Consider the following 22,515-nt stretch of genomic DNA (forward strand, 5'->3'; position numbering starts at 1 on the left):
CTAAGCTTGTGGCCACGCCCACACGCGGGTATATTTGATAAAGAGCAGGCGCGTATGACGGTGCAAGTTTGTTGGAAAAGCAGAGCAGCAGCCGGGAAAAGTGTAGCAGGAGAAAAGCAAGAGGGAGAAAGTGAGCACAGAGCAGAGGAGTGCACAGAGAAGTGAGAGAAGGTGTTCAGAGCCAAATAAAAGAGCAAAGCCGAAATGGACCCCAGCAAGTCACCAAGTGCCCCTCCGTCTGGCTGGAATGCTGGAGAGAAGGCAGGCATGGATCAGCCTCCACCATACCAGGACTACAGCGCTGGCTACAATCCAGCTCCAGGCTATCCCAACCAGACTGGCTACCCTCAGGGCCAGCCTTATGGAGCTCCGTATCAGGGTCAGGCTCAGGGTCCGTACCCTGGTCAGCCCGCGGTGACTGTGCAGCCTACGATCTACGTGGCCGCCGGTCCACTGGCTCAGCCCTTGCCTGACTACCTGGGCTACTCCATCTTCACCATGCTGTGCTGCTGCTTGCCACTGGGCGTTGCTGCTCTCGTGTTCTCAGTGAACGTAAGTAGCTGTGGCTCTTTAGGGGCTGTGTGGGGTAACGTGAGTTCGCACAAGTGCGCTGTCCAAAGAAAAACAACTACCTCCAAAGTGTGAACTTTACAGGAGAGAGCAAAAACTGGCTTCACTTTCGAAGTAATTTAATGTAAGGAGATTTTATTGGGAACAATATTGGAGCGTTTCTGTTGGTTATGAAACCGCTGAACTGCAGAAAACTGAAACTCGAGCTGTTCGTGTTGTTTTGGTTTTTTTTTGGGGGGGGGGGGGGCAGCAGCGTTATGAAAAAAAACAATAACGTTACATTTACGGATTTGTTCTAAGAATATTGACCACCCGGTTACCTGTGTATTGGACAGCTGCCTCTTTCGGTGAATTTCTTGAAGTCTTTTCAGTTCGTTTTCTGGAAGTTCTCTTCCCGAAGTGTTTGAACAGCGTCAGCGGGCGAAATGCTGAGCGCGCAGTAAACAGCAGCACCGCTAGGCGGCCAGTGTGAAGAAGCTAATTCGCTTACTTACACAGCTCTGTGCGTTTTATACTTCCAGAATGGGTGTGTGTGTGTGTGTGTGTGTGTGTGTGTGTGTGTGTGTTTGTGTGTGTGTTTGTGTGTGTGTGTGTGTGTGTGTGTATAAATCACCTTTATTTAAATTAGCTTGAAAAGTTGAGAGAAATTGAAAAGCAAAATTGAGAGACCTAACTAGCTAACCGGCGAAGCGTTAGCCCTATGGTTATAGGTTTGAAGCAGATGGGATACGTTATAGTTCAAACTGTAGGTTATATAACCCTAAAATCACTCAAGTTCATTTGCTTTTACACTTTAATTTAAGCTGATGCTCATTTTCCCCTCGTGAACCTTAAATTTAAGCTAGAAATCATCATTCTGCTGGTCACACTTGCTAACTTGGCTTAGCATTTAAAAATTCTTTGGAGGTCTTAAAACTAATAAAATAAATATACTAAATATATAGAAAACTTATAACTGAATGTGCGGTTTTGTATAATAAACACGACATAGACGTGAAAAGTGCAGATTAATAATAATAATAATATAGTCTATGTAATAATATAATAGTGTATTGACAGGTTGACATGAATAGCGACATGATAGCGTATTTGCTAATGCTTGGTATGCTAATAGGTATGCTAAGTTTATCTTGGCGTCTAGCGGTGTAAATGATATTTGTGTTCATGTAAAATTATAATTAATGTAAAAAAGAAAATAATATACCAAGTAAACATTTATCATATCTATGTTCGCTTTAGCTGGAATGATATTTGACTCTTGGTAAATAAGCCCGAGCATGTCAGCGCACGGAAAGGCCTTCAGTGCAATCGTGTTTGTTGGTTCTGCGCTTCAAGGCACTCCATTGTTCGAGGACGAGCTCAGGGAGTGGCTGCTCAGCGCCATGAATGGCAGTTTGTCCATGAGTGATGGGTCGGTTTACATCATGTTGGATCATCTTTGTGGCAGACATGGCTTCATCCTACCCCCTCCCACACACCATGCAGCATTTAGAGCTGAATAACACCTCCCTCAAGCCTGGACGGTCTGTGGCGTCTCAGTGTTGCTGTTAAACAACTGGCTATTTTGGTTAAAGGCAAGTTGAAAGTGGTCTTTACTGTCCAAGATTTCCTTCTTCAACATCAGGGTAGATGAATTTATCAAGCAGGTGGCCACTCACTTCCTACAAACACTGGAAAGTTTGGTAACTTGACAGCATGTCAGCTGTAAAAACATTCTCCTTCGAGACTACACTCTTTAAAAGGATGGTTCTTCGGGGTTCTTTAGTAAAGAAAACTGTTATATAGAACCACTAACGCTCGAAGAACCTTTATGTGATTAAACGCTCATTTCCATCATTAAATGGCTCTTCAGATGGATGGAGAATGTGCTGTAGATGGTTCTGTGTAGAACCTTGTTGAAAAGGGTCCTTCTATTCTTACGATGTCAAGCCTGTTACGGTAGAGGAACCATTTTGGTGCTATATAGAACCCTTTTCAAAAAGATTTAAAACGATCAACCTCCAGGCTATCCCAACCAGACTGGCTACCCTCATAATCAGATGTCTGCAGTCTCACACGTTAGGTAGGTGCAATAATACTCAGGTTTACTGTAACAGTAACCTGACTTCTTTCTTCATGAAGTCTTTTTCGTTTGCTTTTGCTGTGAAATTGGCCTAAAGAATAAAATTACACACATATTAATATCAAGCTTTCAACAATCAACAGATTATGTTTCAGAAACTGCAGTAAGTACACATCAGGGTAATGTAGTACGTAATTTTTGACAAAATCTGGATATTTTTCTAATTCTGCTGAGTGTCCGTGGTTCAGAACGCCACGTTTCGTGATTTGGTTGAATCCTGAGGAAAAAAATCACGTCCCACCCACATTTATTTCCTGCTCGATTCTATGAACATCTCAATGTGGGCAGTTATATGCACCGAGTTATCACAATACTGCAGAATAAAATCAGATTTGGTCATTAATCTGATCAACATGCTTACTTGCACTTGAGTACACAGATAATGAGAAAACTCAGTAATCGGATTTCTGCTTCGCAACCAGCCACTAAACTCATAGAAGACGTGATGTACACACAAAGTAAAACTGTGTGTGTGTGTGTGTGTGTGTGTGTTTTTATATATATATATATTTTTTATATATATATATATATATATATATATATATATATATATATATATATATATATATATAATCCTTCATTTCTATGTCCTTCATTTCATGTTTGCTTTCGGCTCCTCTCCACAAGTGTTTTGCTACTATCTTGTGGCATTGCTGCTGACTTATATCTGGTACTGCCGTCTGTTTTCGCACATGTGTCAAAATGAAAGAAATCAGAGTAAGAGTTTACATCTGGTTACTGAGCTAAAATCCAGCTCTCTCAGATTTCTAAACTGTATTTCTAGATCAGAGTATGATGTTTACATGACCATTTGATTCGTCGAATAACTGCAGAAATCCGATCATGGTCTGGTTATTAACTTCATGTAAACACATGCATTGATTTTAACAGGTCGCATTTCATGGCACAGGTCCTTAGAGAATCAGATGGATGACGAATTCAAGGAGAAACCAATATAAACTGTCAAAAATGGAGGAAGAGCGACTCGTTTGAACATATCACTTTTTCCTACCCCATGCATTTATCTAGCTAATGAGGGTTTATGCACTGCAGCCCTACTATAACATCCCTCTTTATGTAGCCGTGGCTGGACTGCTCTTGCTGAGAGGCTGGTCACACCCTGTGTTGATGCAAGGATTATCTATAAGGTAAACTGTGATGGTGCATGCCTGCTTGTCAGTGAGGCGAAAATGGTGCGCATGCTATCTGCTTAAGTCTTGCATCAATCAGCAGCAGCCTGTGCAGAGAGATTGGACAGCTTTCTGAACAAACCGGTTTAAATCAGCTCATCTGATTGCACCAGTTGCATGTTTAAGCTCAAAATATTCAGACACGTTTGCTGTAATCCCAAAAGAGGAAATATAGTCAGTAAATTTTAGTGAATTGGTCAGAACTTCTCCTTTAGTGTGAATAGAATCTATGTTGTCTGCTTAATGTTGGAATCGTACTTCCCTCTGACTCGCCAAAACCACATGACCACATTCCCAGAAACATTACATACCCATTAATATCGCACTAATGCATGAGCGTCACTGAGCGCATGCTTTTGTCGGGGCTCAGATCTGTCCACCCTCTGCACGAGTCAGGACGCGTGTTTGTTACGTTACAACTAATTAATTTTAAGTTTTAGTTCTACGTTTTATTCTGCTCTCTTATGCAAAAAGGCTCATAAAATAAAAAAATTTAAAAATAAGAACCACACTTCAGTCGATGAGTTCTTTCCGAAGGAAGCCGAAGGCCTTTCTTCATTTATTGAGCTTCAATGGCAAGATGGCTTCAGGATAACCAAATGCAAAAATTATTACAAAGTATCTTTCTTTATACCCTCTCTGGGGTGAGTTTAATACCCCTCCCTGGGGTGAATTTATCACCCCTCCCTTTTTATATGACCTCGAATCACCTTTTGGTTACCATTACGCCTTGTTTTCCTGATTCTTTTGGAAACCCTTATTTCCCATCAAACTTAAGTATTTTTTCTATATAATTCTCTCATCCTTCCGTATTGGGTCACTCTGACCTCTAGTTGGGTACTTTCTTCGTTAATATCACTCACGGGCTAGTTTCTGCCATATTTCACATATTTCACCCGAAATTCCGACACGTTCAACCACAATTTCTTTCCCACAGATCTGAACACAGGTATATTTAGTCTCTGTTCCTGTTGAAACACTAGATGGGCAGCCAGTTGAGTAGTCTTTGTGGCTGAAGCTCCTGCTCTTAGTTTCCCCACAATGAACCATCTTTCACAGATGGCAAGAACATCTCAGTTCATTAGTGAAAGAATGGGTCGCTCTCAGGAGCTCAGTGAACTCCAGCGTGGTACCGTGATCAGACGCCACCTGTAAATATTCCACAGTCAACTGTCAGTGGGATTATAACAAAGTGGAAGCGATTGGGAACGACAGCAACTCAGCCACGAAGTGGTCGGCTACATAAAATGACGGAGTGGGGTCAGCGGATGCTGAGGCGCATAGTGCGCAGAGGTCACCTTTCTGTAGAGTCAATCACTCCAAACTGTGGCCTTCCTTTTGCTATCTGGGGTCACTTGGATCTTTAGCTTTGTTTGCTCCAAATTTGAGATCGACTGGGCCCGTTTAGCGTTTTTGCTGTTAGTAGCTTAAATGTACCATGCAGTCGTTTGTCTGGAAGCATCTAGAATTATGTTCTTCTTTGTGGTGAAGCATTTGCTGGTTTAACTCTAAACCATGGTGTAATTCCAGATGGCTACTATTACTGTTATAGGTTTTTATTATCATGCCCGATAGCCACGCTTTGTCGATCTTGCATTAAATGCTGTCCAGCATCAGCCAAAGTTCGCAACAGTCTCAGCACACAAGAGTATAGAGAAGAACTTGATTGATGGTCATTCTGTCTGTAGAACATGCAGAAAGCAAATCGCTGTGACCACCTCCCTTTAGTAATCTTCGTGACCACTCCCATTTTTTTTTTTGGTAAGCGACTATATTCTGATGAATTGTGCTGCGTTCAAATTTCCTATCATAGCAAATGTTTACAGGTAGCTCCTCTAGGTTGGATAATTGGATCACCTTAATCAGAAAGGCCTACCAACATTAAAACTACGAAACGGAAAATAAGAAGCCACATGACCACGGTCCTGGAGAACTTTTGACATGCTGGCTCTCACTTCATGTATCCTGTATGGTTGAAATTCTCGCTCACCTGTGAGACAGTTGCTGTTCTGTTTTACTTACGCATTGCACTGATGCACGAGCAACTCTGAGCGCACACTTTCAACCACAATTTCTAGACCTGTTTACTGGCATCTTCCCCAAAGATCTGAACGCAGACATCTGTTTAGTCTCTGTTCCTATTGAAACACTAGTTGAGCAACCACTTGAGTAGTCTTTGTGGCTGAAGCTCCTGCTATTCGTTTCCCCATAATGTGCTTTCCATCTGTGAAAAATGGTTCATCTGCTGGCCTGATAAGCTCAACACCCCACTGACTCTATGCCACCTTCGGACCATGCAGATTACTGTCCTGAATACAAAGTCTAGCTAGCTTCTCCGACCTCAAACAGATTTGACATGCAAACACAAATATTGCAAACAAATGGTATACTTTGACTTTGTTGCTGACACTGTGTCAGATTGGTTAAAGCTAGATGTCTGGCATTATTTAGGATATTGTTGAAATGAATTAGGAACCTAGTTTACAAAAGATAATGAAAAAAACAAATGAAGGTAAAACTAATTATTCTGACTGTGGAAATTGAGCGATAAATGCGGCATTTTGTCTGATACTCTGCTTAAACAGCAGTGCCCTGAAAACGATGAGGATAAAAAGCTAGAAGACTGGCAGCTTTGCTGTCAGCAGGCCAGCAGTGGCACGCTATCATCATCTGGGTTCAAAGTCATTTAGATGTTTTCCTTTGTTTATTCCAAATTTGAGGTCGACTGGACCTGTTCTGCATTCTTAAATAAGCCAAGATGGTACCACAAGATGTTAGTAGCTTAAATGCATCATGCAGTCACTTGTCTGGAAACATCTTCAGTTATGTTCCTCCTTTGTGATGAAACTATTACTGATTTCACAGTAAACCATGCTAACCATGTGTTATCTGAAAAAAGTACAGAACTTGCCACTGGGGTGGGGTGGTAGTCTCAAGGCTGCATCCCTGTACCTTTAGTCAGGGAACATAATTGTGCCATGCAAGTTGACTTCACACACCCTGTCTCGTCTCCAGGCTTTTTAGTTTATTGTTTTTATTGTTTCGAAGCATTAGATGGTACAAATACACTACATTGCCAAGAGTATTCAGTCCCCCATCCAAATCACTGAATTCAGGAGTTCCAGTCACTTCCAAGGCCACAGGTGTATAAAACCAAGCCCCTAGGCCTGCAGACTGCTTCTACAGACATTAGTGAAAGAATGGGTCGCTCTCAGGAGCTCAGTGAATTCCAGCGTGGTACCGTGATCGGACGCCACCTGTGGAACAAGTCCAGTCGTGAAATTTCCTCACTACTAAATATTCCACAGTCAACTGTCAGTGGGATTATAACAAAGTGGAAGCGATTGGGAACGACAGCAGCTCAGCCACGAAGTGGTCAGCCACGTAAAATCAGCGGATGCTGAGGGGCATAGTGCGCAGAGGTCACCAACTTTCTGCAGAGTCAATCACTACAGACCTCCAAACTTCATGTGGCCTTCAGATCAGCTCAAGAACAGCGTAGAAACCTTCATGGAATGGGTTTCCATGGCCGAGCAGCTGCATCCAAGCCTTACATCACCAAGCGCAATGCAAAGCGTGGAATGCAGTGGTGTAAAGCGCCGCCACTGGACTCTAGAGCAGTGGAGACGTGTTCTCTGGAGTGACCAATCACGCTTCTCCATCTGGAAATCCGAATTGGAGCATTAAAACTACGAAGCTAAAAATAAAATTTGTCAGCCAACTTCTTGTTTGAGTTTTCCTGGTCTATCTTAAATGGTACAGCAATTTATAACGTCTCAGGCGCCAGAATGTAACTGCTGCACTATTTAAGGTGGAACGGGAGAATTCCAACAAGAAGCTGAATTCAGCCTCCTATAAAACTACAGGTAGGATAGCATGATAATTAAGTTATTTTGATAGCCTTAATCAGCTTATCAGGGGGAAACGCAATAAAATGTTGGAACGCTCTCATGTTTGAACCATTTAACCAGTTGCTGCACATTTGGTATGGTATTCATTTGTTTACATAAGGTGTTGGCTATGATATTAATGCGCATGCAAACATACGGCCTATAGTGCTGCTAATGTTATTTGTGGTTTTCAATAAAAATGGTGAAATATTGGTGAAAGTCAGAAGAACTGTGACTTGGTTTAGAGCTTTGAGATTTTATCTGTTGAAGGGAAGTGTGGGGGTGGACTTTCCTGTGTTTTTTTTATTTTGAGAAGGGAACTTTATATGTGGGCTGCTGGCTTTCCCCTGTAGCAGGTTGCCTGTAATTTTGAATTTGTTTTTTTATATTTAGCCAACCAGAGCGAACAATAGTTGACGTGAAAGTGCATACGTCTCGACATCCATTTCTTTTTTACTTGATGGAAGCAGCAACTTGCTTAACCAGCTCGTATTACCCATTACTGCTCATATTGCCCATATTAATTACTAACAAACTGTGCCTCTTCTAAAATGGCTGAAGTTTTGAGAGGTTTTTGCTTCAGTTGTTTGATATATCAGAACTCGGGGCTAAAGGAGTGGATGACTCGAGTGTTTTTCAGTGATTATCTCACTTTAGATTTTGTGGTCCATATTCAGTAGATAAGTGTTGCAGTTAAACCAGTCACCCTAACCCTAACCATCTAATAGGAAGTTGTGTAATTCAGTGAACGTTGCTGTGCTTATTGCGTCCATTTGTAGTCAGGGATTTTTCAGCTGACATCACAAGGGCCAAAATTCTTGCTGAGTAAATATATATTATCTCTGTAGCTTTGTGTCAGCGTTCTTTATGTCAACGTACTGTGTTGTGGATTGCCAGTGTGACCAACCTCCACCCACCCACCCACGTAGAAGCAGTAGGGTAAATAAACCTGCCAATGTTTAGTTTAAACAACGCATCATAACTGCGAGGAACTAGATGAAGGACATGGATTTAGAGCTCGAATGTCCACGAGCTAATATTTGAGCACCAAGCCATTGAGACACGTCTCAATTGTTGGCTTAATTTGCCTTACGGAAATGAAATTTCATGTTGATTCATGATGAGATCAGCTGTGAGAGGTACTGGAGACGGACAGTGTCATGTCAAATGTTTGGGTCCAGTTTTATAATGCCTGAAAATAGATATGGCACAGTAGCACTTCTTCTTCTCTGACACTGATGTTGAAACCCTGAGTTTCAACAACAAGTTTCAAAAGCCGGTGTTTAATCTAGAAAGGCTAGACACATTTATGTTCATGCTTGGTGTTAAAATATTATTAGCCCTGCGATGGACTGGTGACCTGTCCAGGGTGTATCCTGCCTTCCGCCTGATGACAGCTGGGATAGGCTCCAGCACCTCCCGGCGTCCCATAGGGAGAAGCAGCTTATAAAGTGTGTGTGTGTGTGTGTGTGTGTGTGTGTGTGTGTGTGTGTGTGTGTGTGTGTGTGTGTGTGTGTGTGTGTGTGTGTGTGTGTGTGTGTGTGTGTGTGTGTGTGTGTGTGTGTGTGTGTGTGTGTGTGTGTGTGTGGGCATTGAGGAAAGTAGCAGTATCATTAGGGTGTATCTTTTTACAAGCTAACATGATATGACACAATGTGAGGGAGCGCTGTTTTAGGATAGACTAGTTACAGGATTCGGACTGGTATCAGATCTATGCCATCTCTACTTGAGATTGGTCATGTATGAGTTTGTATACTGTGCGAAAGTCTTAGTCACCAAGACACATTTTCAAAATATATTTGTGTGTTTATTTGCTGAGAAAAGTGTTAATATTTGAATAAACAAAATTTATAGCATGTTATAATAATAATAATAATGGTGTTTTATTTATATATATATATATATATGTATGTATGTGTGTGTGTGTGTGTGTGTGTGTGTGTGTGTGTGTGTGTGTGTGTGTGTGTATAGTGATTTTCTGGATGTGAGTGTGTTTGTTTGTTTACCCATCTCCAAGCCTCTCCTCGAGGAAGCCCAGTATTATATGTAGTTAAAAAGCAGCTCCTGGTTTGGACCAATCAGTGCTCAGTAAATTGAGCTCATGATGTAATTGATGATATTAACGAGTCTCTGTGGCGGCTGTGAAGGTGTCAAGGAAAAATATGGACCCGAGAAATTCTTGTTACTTTTTATAGTTTTTCTGTTTATTTGAATTATGAATACGACTTTATTCTAATGTATATTGTGATAAACTCACTGCTGAGGTCGACTGTTTAAACATTTGCTTATATGCCTAAAACTTTTGCACAGTCTATAAGATAAGATGCATTTATTGTCATTGCACAGTGTACAACGAAACTGAGCAGCAATCCAACAGCATACAAAACAATTTAAACATAAGGCTAAAAAGTATATAACGTGCAGATTTAAGGGGAAAAAAACAGTATCAAAAACCTTAAATATAAAGAAAAAGGACTGTAAAACTATTTATTCTAAAACAGTTAATAGACAATAGACAGGTGAGGTAGCAGTTGTAGTTGCACATTCCTTGGACAGCTTATAGCGTTTTATAATATTGCACATCTAAGAATTATTGCACAGTAAGAACACAGATTGGACTCTCGAGAACAAATGAATAATAAATAGAACAGAGGTGGACAGGAACACTGGAACAGTGTAAAGTGTCCTATGAATCAGTGCCAGTACACAGCAGTAGTGGTGCTCAGTCGGTTCTACTGAGCCCAGTGTTCTATAGAAAGTCCTTGTCAGTGTGTGTGTTTGGAAGTGTTCAGTTCCCGCACGGCTCTGGGGTAAAAGCTGTTCTTGAGTCTGTTTGTCCAGGATGGGATGGACATAAAGCGTTTACCAGAGGGCAGCAGGTCGAACAGATGATGTCCCGGATGAAATGTGTCCTTCAGGATGTTGGCTGCCCTGCTGAGGCAGCGGGAGCTGAACAGGTCCTCCATGCAGGGCAGTGGGTAGCCGATGATCTTCTGGGCCATGTTTATGACCCCCTGCAGTGCTCCCCTCTCTGCCACTGAGCAGCTGCTGTACCACGTTGAGATGCAGTATGTCAGCATGCTCTCAATGGTGGAGCGGTAGTAGGACACCAGCAGCTCCTCCTGAAGGTTGTTTTACCTGAGAATTCTCAGGAAGTAGAGCCTCTGTTGCGCCTTCTTGACCACTGCCATGGTGTTGGTGGCCCAGGAGAGATCTTCAGAGATGTGTGTGCCCAGAAATCTGAAGGAATGGACTCAACACAGTCCCCATTGCTGTACAGTGGTGTGGGGACTGCTCCTTTCCGCCGGAAGTCTATAATGAGTTCTTTTGTTTTTGAGGAGTTCAGGGTGAGGTTATTTCCTGAACACCACTCAGCCAGTCCCTGGACTTCATCCCTGTAGGCGGTCTCATCTCCTCCAGAGATAAGTCCAACCACTGTCGTGTCATCCGCAAACTTTACTATGGTGTTGGAGGAGTGGGTGGGGACACAGTCATAGGTGTACAGAGCATAGAAAAGCGGGTTAAGTTTAAGGGTGGAGGAATGATGAAAACCCGATCTTACAGACTGGGTGCGGTCGGTCAGTCTCTATTTTGTAGAAGTGAAAGTAGCGTGAAGAGTTTCATCACTTCTTTCAGAAGCTGAAACCTTGAGTTCTTTCACATTTAAAGACTGCTTTAAATCAGCTTCACCAGCTGTGAAAACAGTGGCGAGATGTTTGAAATTCTGTATTTCTTGATGTCGTAATATGTCCAGGGAGATCCAATCAGGGAACTATTCCAATAGGCAGAATGTCAGATATAGAGCGTAGTCACTCAGTGGGGGGTTTTTCCCTCTCTGGGTCTTGAGTTAGTTACTCATGAAATGCAATAGTGGGAAATGAAACAGGATGTGTGGTGTACAAGATGTACTAGATCCAATGAAAACGTGTGGAACGTTGGAACAGTTTGCGTTCAGGGGTCGCAGACTATCTTAAGCTGCTTTTTCAAAATTTCAGAAGTGAGTCAGATTTCTTTGTCTTTGCTCAACTGCGTTTCTATTCAGTGTTAATCGTCTAAGGCTATTTGCAACATACAGAAGGGGAATGCTCGGGACCTTCTAGGCCTATAGAGTTTTTTTTTTTTTTTTTTTTTTTTTTTTTTTAAATCAATCCATGGTATTTAGGTAGATACAGCCAAGCAGGCTTTCCCATTGGTAAGGTCTTCAAGAGCTGGACAGAAGGCCTAACGTGTCAGATTAACCACTAGGCACTGACAGTGGAGTCAAAACAGTCACATTTTGATTTCCAAATCTGGGGGAACCACTTTCTTGAGGAAAAACATCGCTCTAGTCTCTGAGTGTGGGTATGAGTGGCAGTCTGAATAATGCACTACAGTTGGTGGTTAGAAATGGAAAACTGTGCAGTTGCAGCTCTTTGCCAGGACTCTGAACTGAGTCACTGTAACATACTTAAACATGTTTTACCTTGTAGCAGTTTTACAGACTTAAAATAATACATGTAATGTCTTTTACAAGCTTTAATTATCCATGTTTAATCTGAAATGATCAAAAAAGAAAGTGCTGAAGTAACGTCCATGCACAAACATACTACTACTAGAATCCATTAGGGGTGCTAGCAGAAGTTAGCAATATTATGGTGTTTTTTCCCTCATTCTATTGACCGTTATGGCCAGAACTGAAGGCCTAGCTCTAATAGTCATGGTTCACTGTGATTATAAAGTATTATAAAGCAGCTGGGCATGTTGTATCAGAACTGGCTTTAGTGGTAATCATTTCTCTTTACTGCAAAATGTAATCCAGTGAAGATCCAGGGTCTAGATCCCATACATCAGACACAAGGCCTAGATACAATCCCCAGCATGCAGTACGAAGTAATCTGTGCTCCCCCCCCCCCCCTTCAACAACAAACAATCTAGAGAACAGCATGGTTGCACCTCAACTCTACACAATTCAATTTTTCATTTTCAGAAAACATTTGAAGGTCTGCTACACGTGCCTGTATTTTGCTGATGTCTTCCGTATTTTGAATAAGCAGTGGGCAGTTCAGAGTTTCTTACAGCAGAGCTTTTATAAGCTGAGATGGGGACAGAGGCGCTCTCTGGCCCTCGGCTTGTACAGGCTTTTTAATGAGGGCCTTTCAGTGGTTGAGTTTGACGCTCCCTAAGTGGTGCAAGAGGTTAGTGTACAGTGGCTGAACGAGTCTCATCGATTGTCCGGACACTGTCCTCCACTGCCCGTTGAGCTGCAGTCGTGTTTTTGAGGGGGAGATGCTGAACAGGCAGGCAGTGACCTGGAGCCGGGCGCCTCAGTGCTGCATCAGACCTGCTGCTGAACAAGAACGTCAACAGCGAACTGAGCAGCTTCAGTCCAGGGTCAGACACGGGACACCTCAGAGTCAGCCGAGTGCCTGTCTGTCTGTCTGTCTGTCTGTCTGTCTGTCTGTCTGTCTGTCTGTCTGTCTGTCTGTCTGTCTGTCTGTCTGTCTGTTATTGAGTTTTTTTTTTCTCTTGTTCACTTTTTTCTTTAGTTTTTGTGTTAGTTTAGTTTTCTTTCTGTTGCCTTTCTTTCTGTTTTTTCTCTCTCTTTCTTTCATTCGTTATTTCAGTCTTTTATTTATTCATTTTCATATTTTTTCTGTTTTATTTTTTTTTATTTGCATAAAAAAATATATTCATTTTGTTCTTTCATTGTTTTTTCTTTTGTCTTTGTTTTTAGTACTTTTTCTTTCACTCTTTTTTCGTTGTTTTCTGTTATTTTGTCAGTTGCTTCTTTCTTTCATTCAGTTTTATTTTTCACTCTTTTTTTCTTTCTCTTTTTTGTTCTTTTTGTATTTATTTCTATTCATTTCTTTTTCACTTTTTTCTTTCTTTTTGCGTTCTTGAATTTTTTTTTTTTTTTTTTCCACTTCCTTCTTTACTTTTTTTTTTCTCTTTCTTTTTTCTTTCCTTTCATTTATTAATTGATTCTGCGCAACGACAAGGCTTTTATTCCTTGTTATGCGAGTGTTGTGTTTCAGTAACTGCAGGCCTGATAGCTCCATGTGATAATCATAAGCTTTGTTTTCAGCACCTGCCAGGCTCTAACCATTTATAGGAGGGTTAATTAACAGACTGAGAACCAGGTAAGCTTTCCAGCTGAATTCATAAAAACATTCATCAAATAGATGTTTCATCAAAGGAGGGTGTGTGAAACCTAGTAGATGTATTTATCATCAGATATCAGCACAATAAAGTTATTTATATTACATCTGCAGTACATTTTCAGTGAATTGCTGCATAAAACTAAACAGAAAATTCAGACTCGTCTTGGCTTTGTGTGTGAGATCTGGGCTTCTCTCACTGCTTACCTGAGCAGACGTATCTGTAGCTCTGCAGTAAGACTAACCCCACCGTGCGGAGGCTGGACTTTAGCCTGTCCAGGTCTCACTGTGAGTTATTTATAAACTCAGAGAGGCGCTGATTAGACACTAAACGGAAGATTACAGTAAAGCATGAACTCTGTAACTTATAATTACAGCTCAGTAACTGAAAAACAGTGAAATGGTACAAAAACGGTCCTTAGGGTGACTGATGAGAGATATCTGTCCAGTTGCTGTCAAAGTTTGCAGATGGCATCAGAATAGCATGCTGTACTAGAACCTGTTTGTATGTGAAATATCCACCCTCATTAATGAAATATCCATTTTTGGTAAGGCATGTGGCAGCTGGCGAGTCACTGAGGGGAAGTGATGAGGGTGGGAAAGGAATTTGACTTTTGAATCTCAGAAATACAAGCTGGCAGACTGCAGAGGTGGAGGTGGGGGGTGGTTGAGGGGTCAGAAAGCACAAAGAATGCAGCACTGTACTAGGACAGAGTGTGTGTGTGTGTGTGTGTGTGTGTGTGTGCGCGCGCGCGCAAGTGTGGTTTTGTACTTTTTTTTTTTTTAATATATAAAGTTATATGCTAAATGTATACAAAGTCATCATTTATAAACATTTAGCATTTTTTTCAATGTTGTTTTTAAGACTTTTTCATTTATTTTGAATTTAGAAAGATTTAGATTTATCACAAGTTTCATTTTTAAATGCATAAAATATTGAAAAAAGCTGTCCCATGTTTTCATGTCACGATCAAAACGCAGAGCTTTAGTCCATAGGTGGAGTCTTATTTTATTCATTTAGAAAATCCACGATACGCGTATAAACCTGTAATAAATAAAGTTCTGCATACATACTTATATTGCACACATAGCAAGTTGTTATCAAATGTAGGCATATCTAATACATTTATGCCATCTTATTTTTATGTACAGATACTTTTAATTTTTATATATATATATATATATATATATATATATATATATATATATATATATATATATATATATATATATATAATTTTTTTTAAATTATTTTTTTTATTGCATATAGGCATTTCGCTGTTGTTGGAACAAAACCTCGTATCTCCAAATTGGTAACTTTACAGGAGAAAGAAAAACATGCATTACTTTCACTGTACGTCAATGGAGTCAGACTTTTTTCCAAGTAATTTTTGGCCATTTATTTTGGTCTGTCCTTCACGAAATTTACACACGATGTAAAGGCCAACATGCATTTTCAAATTATGTCAAAAACTCAAACGACAAAAATGGAGATATGAGGTCTTGTTACTTCAACAGCGATTTACATATCATTACTGCCAAAAATAAAACCAAGAACTAAAAACAAGCATCTCCAAAATGGTAACTTTACAGACTTCTAGTATAAGTTAATATAAAGAGATCATCATTAAAGTTTCACACAGTATAAAGGACACCTACTGTACTCAAATGGTGTACATGTCATTTTTTTTGGACAGTGATAATATGGGATTACTATTATTAATTTCATTATTATATTACTATTATTAATACATATGGGATTATTATTATTACATATGGCTACATGCATACTGTATATCTACCAGCGTATTGTACATAAATAGTTGCTTACATATCTATCATACACATGAAACATGTTAACATAGTTTTACTACATATGTAACATACTGTATTATATTATAATTACTGTAGATAAATACATATAGGCTCACTTTAATTTTCTCACTACAGATAATCTAGGACCTTAAGTTAAGTGATACTTTTTTTTAAATCCCAAAAACGGGGAAATTCCACCTCCGCATTTAACCCATCCGTGAAGTGAAACACCACATACACACTAGTGAGCACACACGCACCAGGCAGCAGTGAGCGCACTTGCCCGGAGCGGTGGGCAGCCCTATCCACGGCGCCCGGGGAGCAGTTGGGGGTTAGGTGTCTTGCTCAAGGACACCTCAGTCATGGACTGTCGGCGCTGGGGATTGAACCGGTGACCTTCTGGTCACAGGGCCAGTTCCCTAACCTCCACCCAACGACCGCCACTTATCATAAAGGGCTTGAGTACAGTTTATGCTGAAGCTGACCTGATTACGTTGGTCTGTTGTAATTCAGCATTACGCAAGCAGTCAGTAACAAATGAAAGGCTAATGTGCAGCCAGTCTGTTTACTTTGGTGGCTGGACTCTCCTCCCAATCTCTAACACATGGCCTCCTTGTTAGGGGCCTCTAGCTCTGCTGAAACTGGCAGACAGCTGGACACCATCAAACATTCTTTGAGGCCTGGCTGAAGATTTTTTTTTTTTTTTTAACTGCTCTCTATCCATTCAGGAAGATCTTGGTTATCTGTCTGCCTATCTGTCTATCTAAACGTCCGACTACATACATCAGAAAGTCATCTGAAAAGTGGAAACTCTGAAGAATGTGGAAAGTCCGAAAGCATTGACTCACCCTTCCCACATGCATATGGAGAGTTTAAAAATACTGAACTCTTAGTATCCATCATGTCGTAATACCGGAATAGGGCATGACGTAATACTGGAGTTCTAGTTTATGTGTGTAAACTGAGATCATCCTACGTTTCTGTGGATTTACAACAGCTTCTGGATTTGGAATTCACCCCAATGTCAGTATTACTCTCCAAAGTAACTAAAGGATTAGGCCTCAAATTCATTTGTTTATTCATTAATATTACCAAACAAGGTGATTTACAAAGACTCGTCCGATTTCAAAATGATTTATTTCGTTTGTACATCATTACAGAACAATGCAGTGAACTGTAAATGGTTTAAATGAGGATAAAGTTTACTATGTAATTTACAAGTGCTCAGTATGAACCTCCTCCAGCTGTGCGGACATCAACACCACAGTCAAATGAATCCCATACTGGATCGAGCATGTCGGGTGTTGCTGCACTCACAGCTGTTTCAGTGCGGTTTCGGAGATCATCCAGTGCTGTGGAACCAACGACGGACGCTCTGAGCTGTTGGAGCTTCACTGCACACGAAAATCACGTTGCACAGTTATGATGGATTCACCCTTATTGACGTGGAGAACGCTCTTAGCTCAGGGGTCTCATCTCCTCGCAGACTGAAGAGAGCAATCTTCCGGGGACCAACAGAAACTGACTCCCTCTTTCAATTAGTATGTGATTGGCTCCTTTGAATCCCCCTGTATTAGTGTGTGTGTATACATGTGGATTAGAGGTTGTCTAGTGTAAAAGCAGTTCAGTGATATGTCATGTTTAGGTCCTTGTGTGAGCCTGTTTTGGCATTTTGGCTATTCTGCCTTTAGAAAGAAAAGAAGGAAAGTGTAATGTGAATGCAGTGACCTATCGCTGCTGTTGGAACAAAACCTTTTCTCTTTTTTTTTTTTTTTTTGTTTTTGTTTTTGTTTCATTTTTCAGTTTTTGACATAAATTGAAAATACCTATTACCCTTTACGTGTGTGTGTGTGTGTGAGTGTGTGTGTGTGTTTCATGATAAATGGGCCAAAAGAAACAGCCCAGGAGAACAAAATCTGGTCACAATAACTTGCGACAGCAGCAATATAAAGACTCATCACTCTTCACAACTTTAGATTTTTTTTTCCAGGTCTCATCGTGTGTGTGTGTGTGTGTGTGTGCGTGCGTGTGTGTGTGTGTGTATATATCTCTACCTTAGGACTATGCACTTTAAAACACCAATTTTAAAAGTAAAACACCAGTTGCCAGTAGAAGCAATATATAAACTTAAATACACATTGACAAATTACTGTAAAGAAAAGAAAAAAAAAAAACAAATACTTACTGCCCTAATAAATGTCCTTACTAAAATTCTCAACTTCTCAGATCACTGTAGTGATCACAATAGTGTAGTGGTTAACACCTCTGCCTTTCACACTGTAGACTGGTGTTCAATCCCCCACCAGGGTAAACACCCTACACTATACCAATAAGAGTCCTCCTAACACCACCTTGGCCTACCTGTGTAAAAATGATCAAATTGTAAAGTCGCTCTGGATAAGAGCGTCAGCCAAATGCCATAAATGTAAGTGTAAAAAAAAAATGTCAGACAGTTTCTATAAACCTCCCCCACCCCCCGACTTCTTGCGTTGACTCAGACCTTTGGAACAACCTTTGCGCTAGATAGATTCACTGGGTTACAAGTTATTAACAGATCATTAACAGGTAATTATTAACAGAAAATAGTGCCAGTGCTGAGAAGTGATATCAGCGCCCGGTATTGAATCATGCATGGAGTTCTTTACCAGAACTCATGTGAATATTCTGACATATTCTAATATTATCTTTTTACTTTTACGGTTTTACTGTTTTACTTTTACTTTGCTAACTGCAATGTTAGCTCTTTGGCTATCTGCAGCTGCACGCAAGTTGCCACACTGCTGCCAACCATGCCAGTTATCTACACCTCTTTGCTACAGGTCAGCGTGTAGCACTGTGCTGTGGCATTTTTTTATAGTTATCTGATAGAATTATGTTCACTTCTTTTGTGTTTTTACTGTTTATGAATGACGAGTTAGTCAGCTTGCTAGTTGCTATGTGAGCTCCTTGGCTGTAGCTGCTCACAATCACCCCACTACTGTCACCCCAATACTATCAAACTTGGTAATTATCTGCATTTTTTGCTGCAGATCAGTGTGTAGCTCTATGCTGTAGTGAGTTTATAGTTTTCCGATGTAATTATGTTTGCCTTTTGTGTTTTTACTGTTTATAGTTGGCGAGTTAGTCAGCGTGCTAACTGCTATGTTATCTTCTTGGCTACAACTGCACTCAAGTCACTTAACTACCACACTACCACGCTGATTACCTACATTTTATTGGCACTTAATTTGGTGTGCAGCATAAAACTCCCACAGATATATAATATGTATAATGTGTTGAGTTAGCTAGCTACCTTTTGTCAGTCTTCTGGACCTGCCATTGTCCATTTCACAAGATGCAAGGTGCAAATGTTTAGTGTGATTTAGACTTAATAGCCATAGTTTACCATTTCTGTGTAGGGCTAAAATTACTGCGTGTACTGATAACATGTTGTGCATGTAATAAATATCATCACCTACCAGATAATAAACGGATAAGCCCTAATGGACGTGTGTCAGACACAGATTCTCGAGGGCCACAGGCTTGGCGATGTTTGCATCTTTGCCAAGTTTAGCACTTCAAGGCCTTGATTATGAGCTGACGAGTTGAATCAGCTCTGTTAAGTGACATGAATGCTGAACATCTGGCCCTCTAGGGCTGAAACCTTGAACTCCTGTGTTAATCCAACAATGCTTTCATGTAAACCGTAGTATTGTGGACCTGTCTGTCATCAAATATCACAGTGACGGTAAGCGGTCAGCTGTTCACTGGAGCCTAACCCTTAATAGGCAAGAGTGAGCAGGAACAAAAGCCTACGTGCTGGAGTTTGTTTGCTTATAGCCGAGCAGAACATCGGCGGAATACATCTCGCTGGCTTAAACTGGCTCGTCTCTACATTTCAAGCAAACTTCCTTTCTTAGCTTCCCAAAATTTTCGTTTTTGGTCCCTTTGCTTGTTTACTTCTTTGTTGACATTTATATTTAATGGGCCTTTTTGATGGAAAACCAAATGTCTTTGAAATAAGAGTTGTGATGTGGTATGTAAATGTTGTTAAAGTGTCTAAACAGACTGTTCGCTACCCAGACCATACAGTCCATATATGGAAACTAAGCTGCTTTTGAGAGAACACGTTCATGTACACACTTATTTATGGATGTATTTATAGAGACCTATTCAGCCTACAGCAGTTAGTGTTTCAACCTGGACTGCTTGTGAATGAAGCACAGTGCCGTCCTACCAATCGGAAGAGAGGTCATTTACATATGTCAGTCTTAAAGGTGCAGTAACAAGGCAGAAAGAGAGGTCGGAAAACGTTCATGTAAAAATGAACGCTGGCTGTTTTTTTGATACACATAACCAAGGCTTAAGTTGTGATTGATGAGCTCTCAGATCACTGAATGGTCACTGGTGCAGCAGGTCAGTAGGTGGTCATGTCCACAACTCTGCTTTTGGCATGGCTGCAGTCAAGACGACTGATTGTATTCCAGCAATTTTTATGGAGCTGCATCTCCAAAGGCAGCTCAAACTGAGTCGGGACCTCCTAGATGAAAGCTTCAGCTCCTAAATGAAAGAGTGAAACTCTTCAGTCTCCTATCACTTTTCCGAAATAAAAATAAGGAAAACTGCCCTTTTGTGAGGAGCAAAACTGAAAGCCTTGCTGTGTTGATCATTCATGTTGTGTTCAATGTACCAGCCTTAGTGAATGCACTCTTGGGCCTCAAACGTTCCCTCATAGATGAGCTTCCCATTGCTAAACAGCTGATGTCACAAGCCAGTGGTTTAGCTCAGAGTTACTGAGCGAGAAATAAACGGTGAGAGCCGCGTGACGGATCTAGTGAATGCGTGCCATGACACAAGGTGACGCAGCGTGCTACATTTGAGTTGTTGTGAGTATTAAGTAGCTTTTAGGTTGTATGAATGTGTTTAATACGTGAACGAAGTGCCAAATTAAAGCCCTTCATAAAACCACACACAGATGTCACAGGAAGTTTTTGTAATCTCCACAATCTGTGAATGTGAGCATTTTCAGAATGTTTAGAACACTTGCAGAAGTACCAGAGTGGTAGATGACCAAAGAGTGAGTTGTAAAAAGATGTCATTTTTCAGGGAAGGCAGAGAATAACTTGCAAATTGGAAAGATGCAAAATTGCCACCAACAGTACACGAATACAGCTGAACCCAAAGCTACATACAAAGGGTTTAGCTTCTGGCTACAGCCAAGATAGGCCAAAATTCATCATCAGTTTATCGGTCAAGCTGTTCTGTAAACACTTACATTTGCACCAGTTTAAGTTCCAAATATGAGCTTTAAAGGCATGATAAAAAAGCTTGGGTACAGCTAAGAACTTGGTTGTTGTATCATATTGGAAAACGTTTGAGCTCATGATGGAGGAGCTCTTTGACCAAACACATGAAGATGCAAAGGCAGAGACACAGTGCTATAACTGCTTTGTGCCATTCAGGAATAGCTTTGCTTTGTATTTGTTTAAACGTACTGGCTGTGTTTCTGTGTTTTTCACAAACTCTTGTGAGATGCTAAGACTGTAAGCGCAGTGGTTTGTGGCGTTGATGCCATTTGCTGAAAACCAGCTTTGCTTTGTTCTTGCTCTGCAGCTTCTCACCTTTGTTGCTTGGGTTTGTGAAGATTTGATGGGAGGTTTAACAGACGTGCTTCTCTCAGCTCTGACGTCAGAGCTTCCTTTGGTTTCCAACAAGCTCTTGCAGGTGTTCTGAAGAAGCAGCTCGGCTGAGTTGAATCATGTTTGACGTTCTCTCTGTTCTCTCTGTTCTTTCAGACTCGAGAGGCCAACGTGTCCGGCAACAGACCTCAGGCCGAGAGGAGCTCACGGATGGCGCGCATCTTGAACAACACAGCACTGGGGATTGGAATCGTCTTCATCGTCCTGTACTTGGTGCTTTACATCACAGTCTTTGCGGTCTCGCGCTAAACCACCATCCATCGTCTTCGCCGCGCACCTTCATCTTCACCATAATGAAAGCCAATTAAAGACGAAGGGGGTTTCTGAAGACCATACGAGTCGTTCATTTGTTTATTTTGAATAAGCATTTGTTTTTGATATCAACACGTGTGTAATAATCGTCTGTTTAAAATTGCACGTTCCGCAGCTCGCTTCATACGCTTTGTAGATGTGTGTCGCTTAGCAGTTCAGATCAACTAGACGACTTGAATGAAATGGAAAGGAAGTTTCTTTCTTGTCTTCTTATGCCTTTCCTGAAATGAACGCATTTTGATTAAAATGCATTTCCAACATGCAGTGATTTACAGTACGTCTTTAAAGCTAAAAGAGTTACGCATGGATAGTGAATTAAACTTGCTTTTGATTTCAAAATGCAAAATATATATGTTGAATAAAGGCTTTTTGTAATAAGTTGAGTTTTTTTTTTTTTTTCTTTTCATCTTACACAGCAAATTAGAGCCTATTCTCAAACTAATTATAATACTGTAAAAAAAAAAAAAATAGTTCCTGTATTTTTGCACATTTGTCACATTATGTGGTTTGAGATCCTCTTACTAAATAGAATATAAGACGAGAACAGGAGAAAACACAAGACAGTTTTTAAATCATTTACTGGGAAAGTTTTTTGTATTACTCCACACTTAAAATGAGTTGTGCTGCCCTGTAGCAGCTACAACTGTAAACGGACACTTGCTGTAACTGTGGGGGAATTCTGGCCCACTCTTCTTAGCAGAATGGCTTTAATTCAGCCCTGCTGCAGGTTTAAGGTTCTGCCGCAGCATCTCTATAGGGTTCGGGTCAGGTCTTTGACTAGGCCGCTCCAAAACCTTCATT

At 40.7% G+C, this 22,515-nt stretch overlaps 1 protein-coding gene across 1 annotated transcript; it reads left to right on the plus strand.

Moving 5' to 3' along the window:
- The first annotated feature begins 31 nt into the window (after window positions 1-31).
- On the plus strand, window positions 32-22,092 carry LOC108433904 (trafficking regulator of GLUT4 1-like). The gene is made up of 2 exons (XM_017708765.2): window positions 32-552; window positions 21,499-22,092. Exons 1-2 carry the CDS (start codon window positions 205-207, stop codon window positions 21,649-21,651), a joined length of 501 nt encoding a protein of 166 aa, XP_017564254.1. The 5' UTR covers window positions 32-204; the 3' UTR covers window positions 21,652-22,092.
- Window positions 22,093-22,515: the final 423 nt, after the last annotated feature.

Source organism: Pygocentrus nattereri, chromosome 24, assembly GCF_015220715.1.
Source record: "Pygocentrus nattereri isolate fPygNat1 chromosome 24, fPygNat1.pri, whole genome shotgun sequence".
Lineage (NCBI taxonomy): Eukaryota > Metazoa > Chordata > Actinopteri > Characiformes > Serrasalmidae > Pygocentrus > Pygocentrus nattereri.

Coding starts and splice junctions, on each gene's coding strand:
- LOC108433904 (XM_017708765.2), top strand. CDS start 205: ATGGACCCCAGCAAGTCACCAAGTGCCCCTCCGTCTGGCTGGAATGCT. Junction 553..21,498: donor CTCTCGTGTTCTCAGTGAAC/GTAAGTAGCTGT, acceptor CTGTTCTTTCAG/ACTCGAGAGGCCAACGTGTC.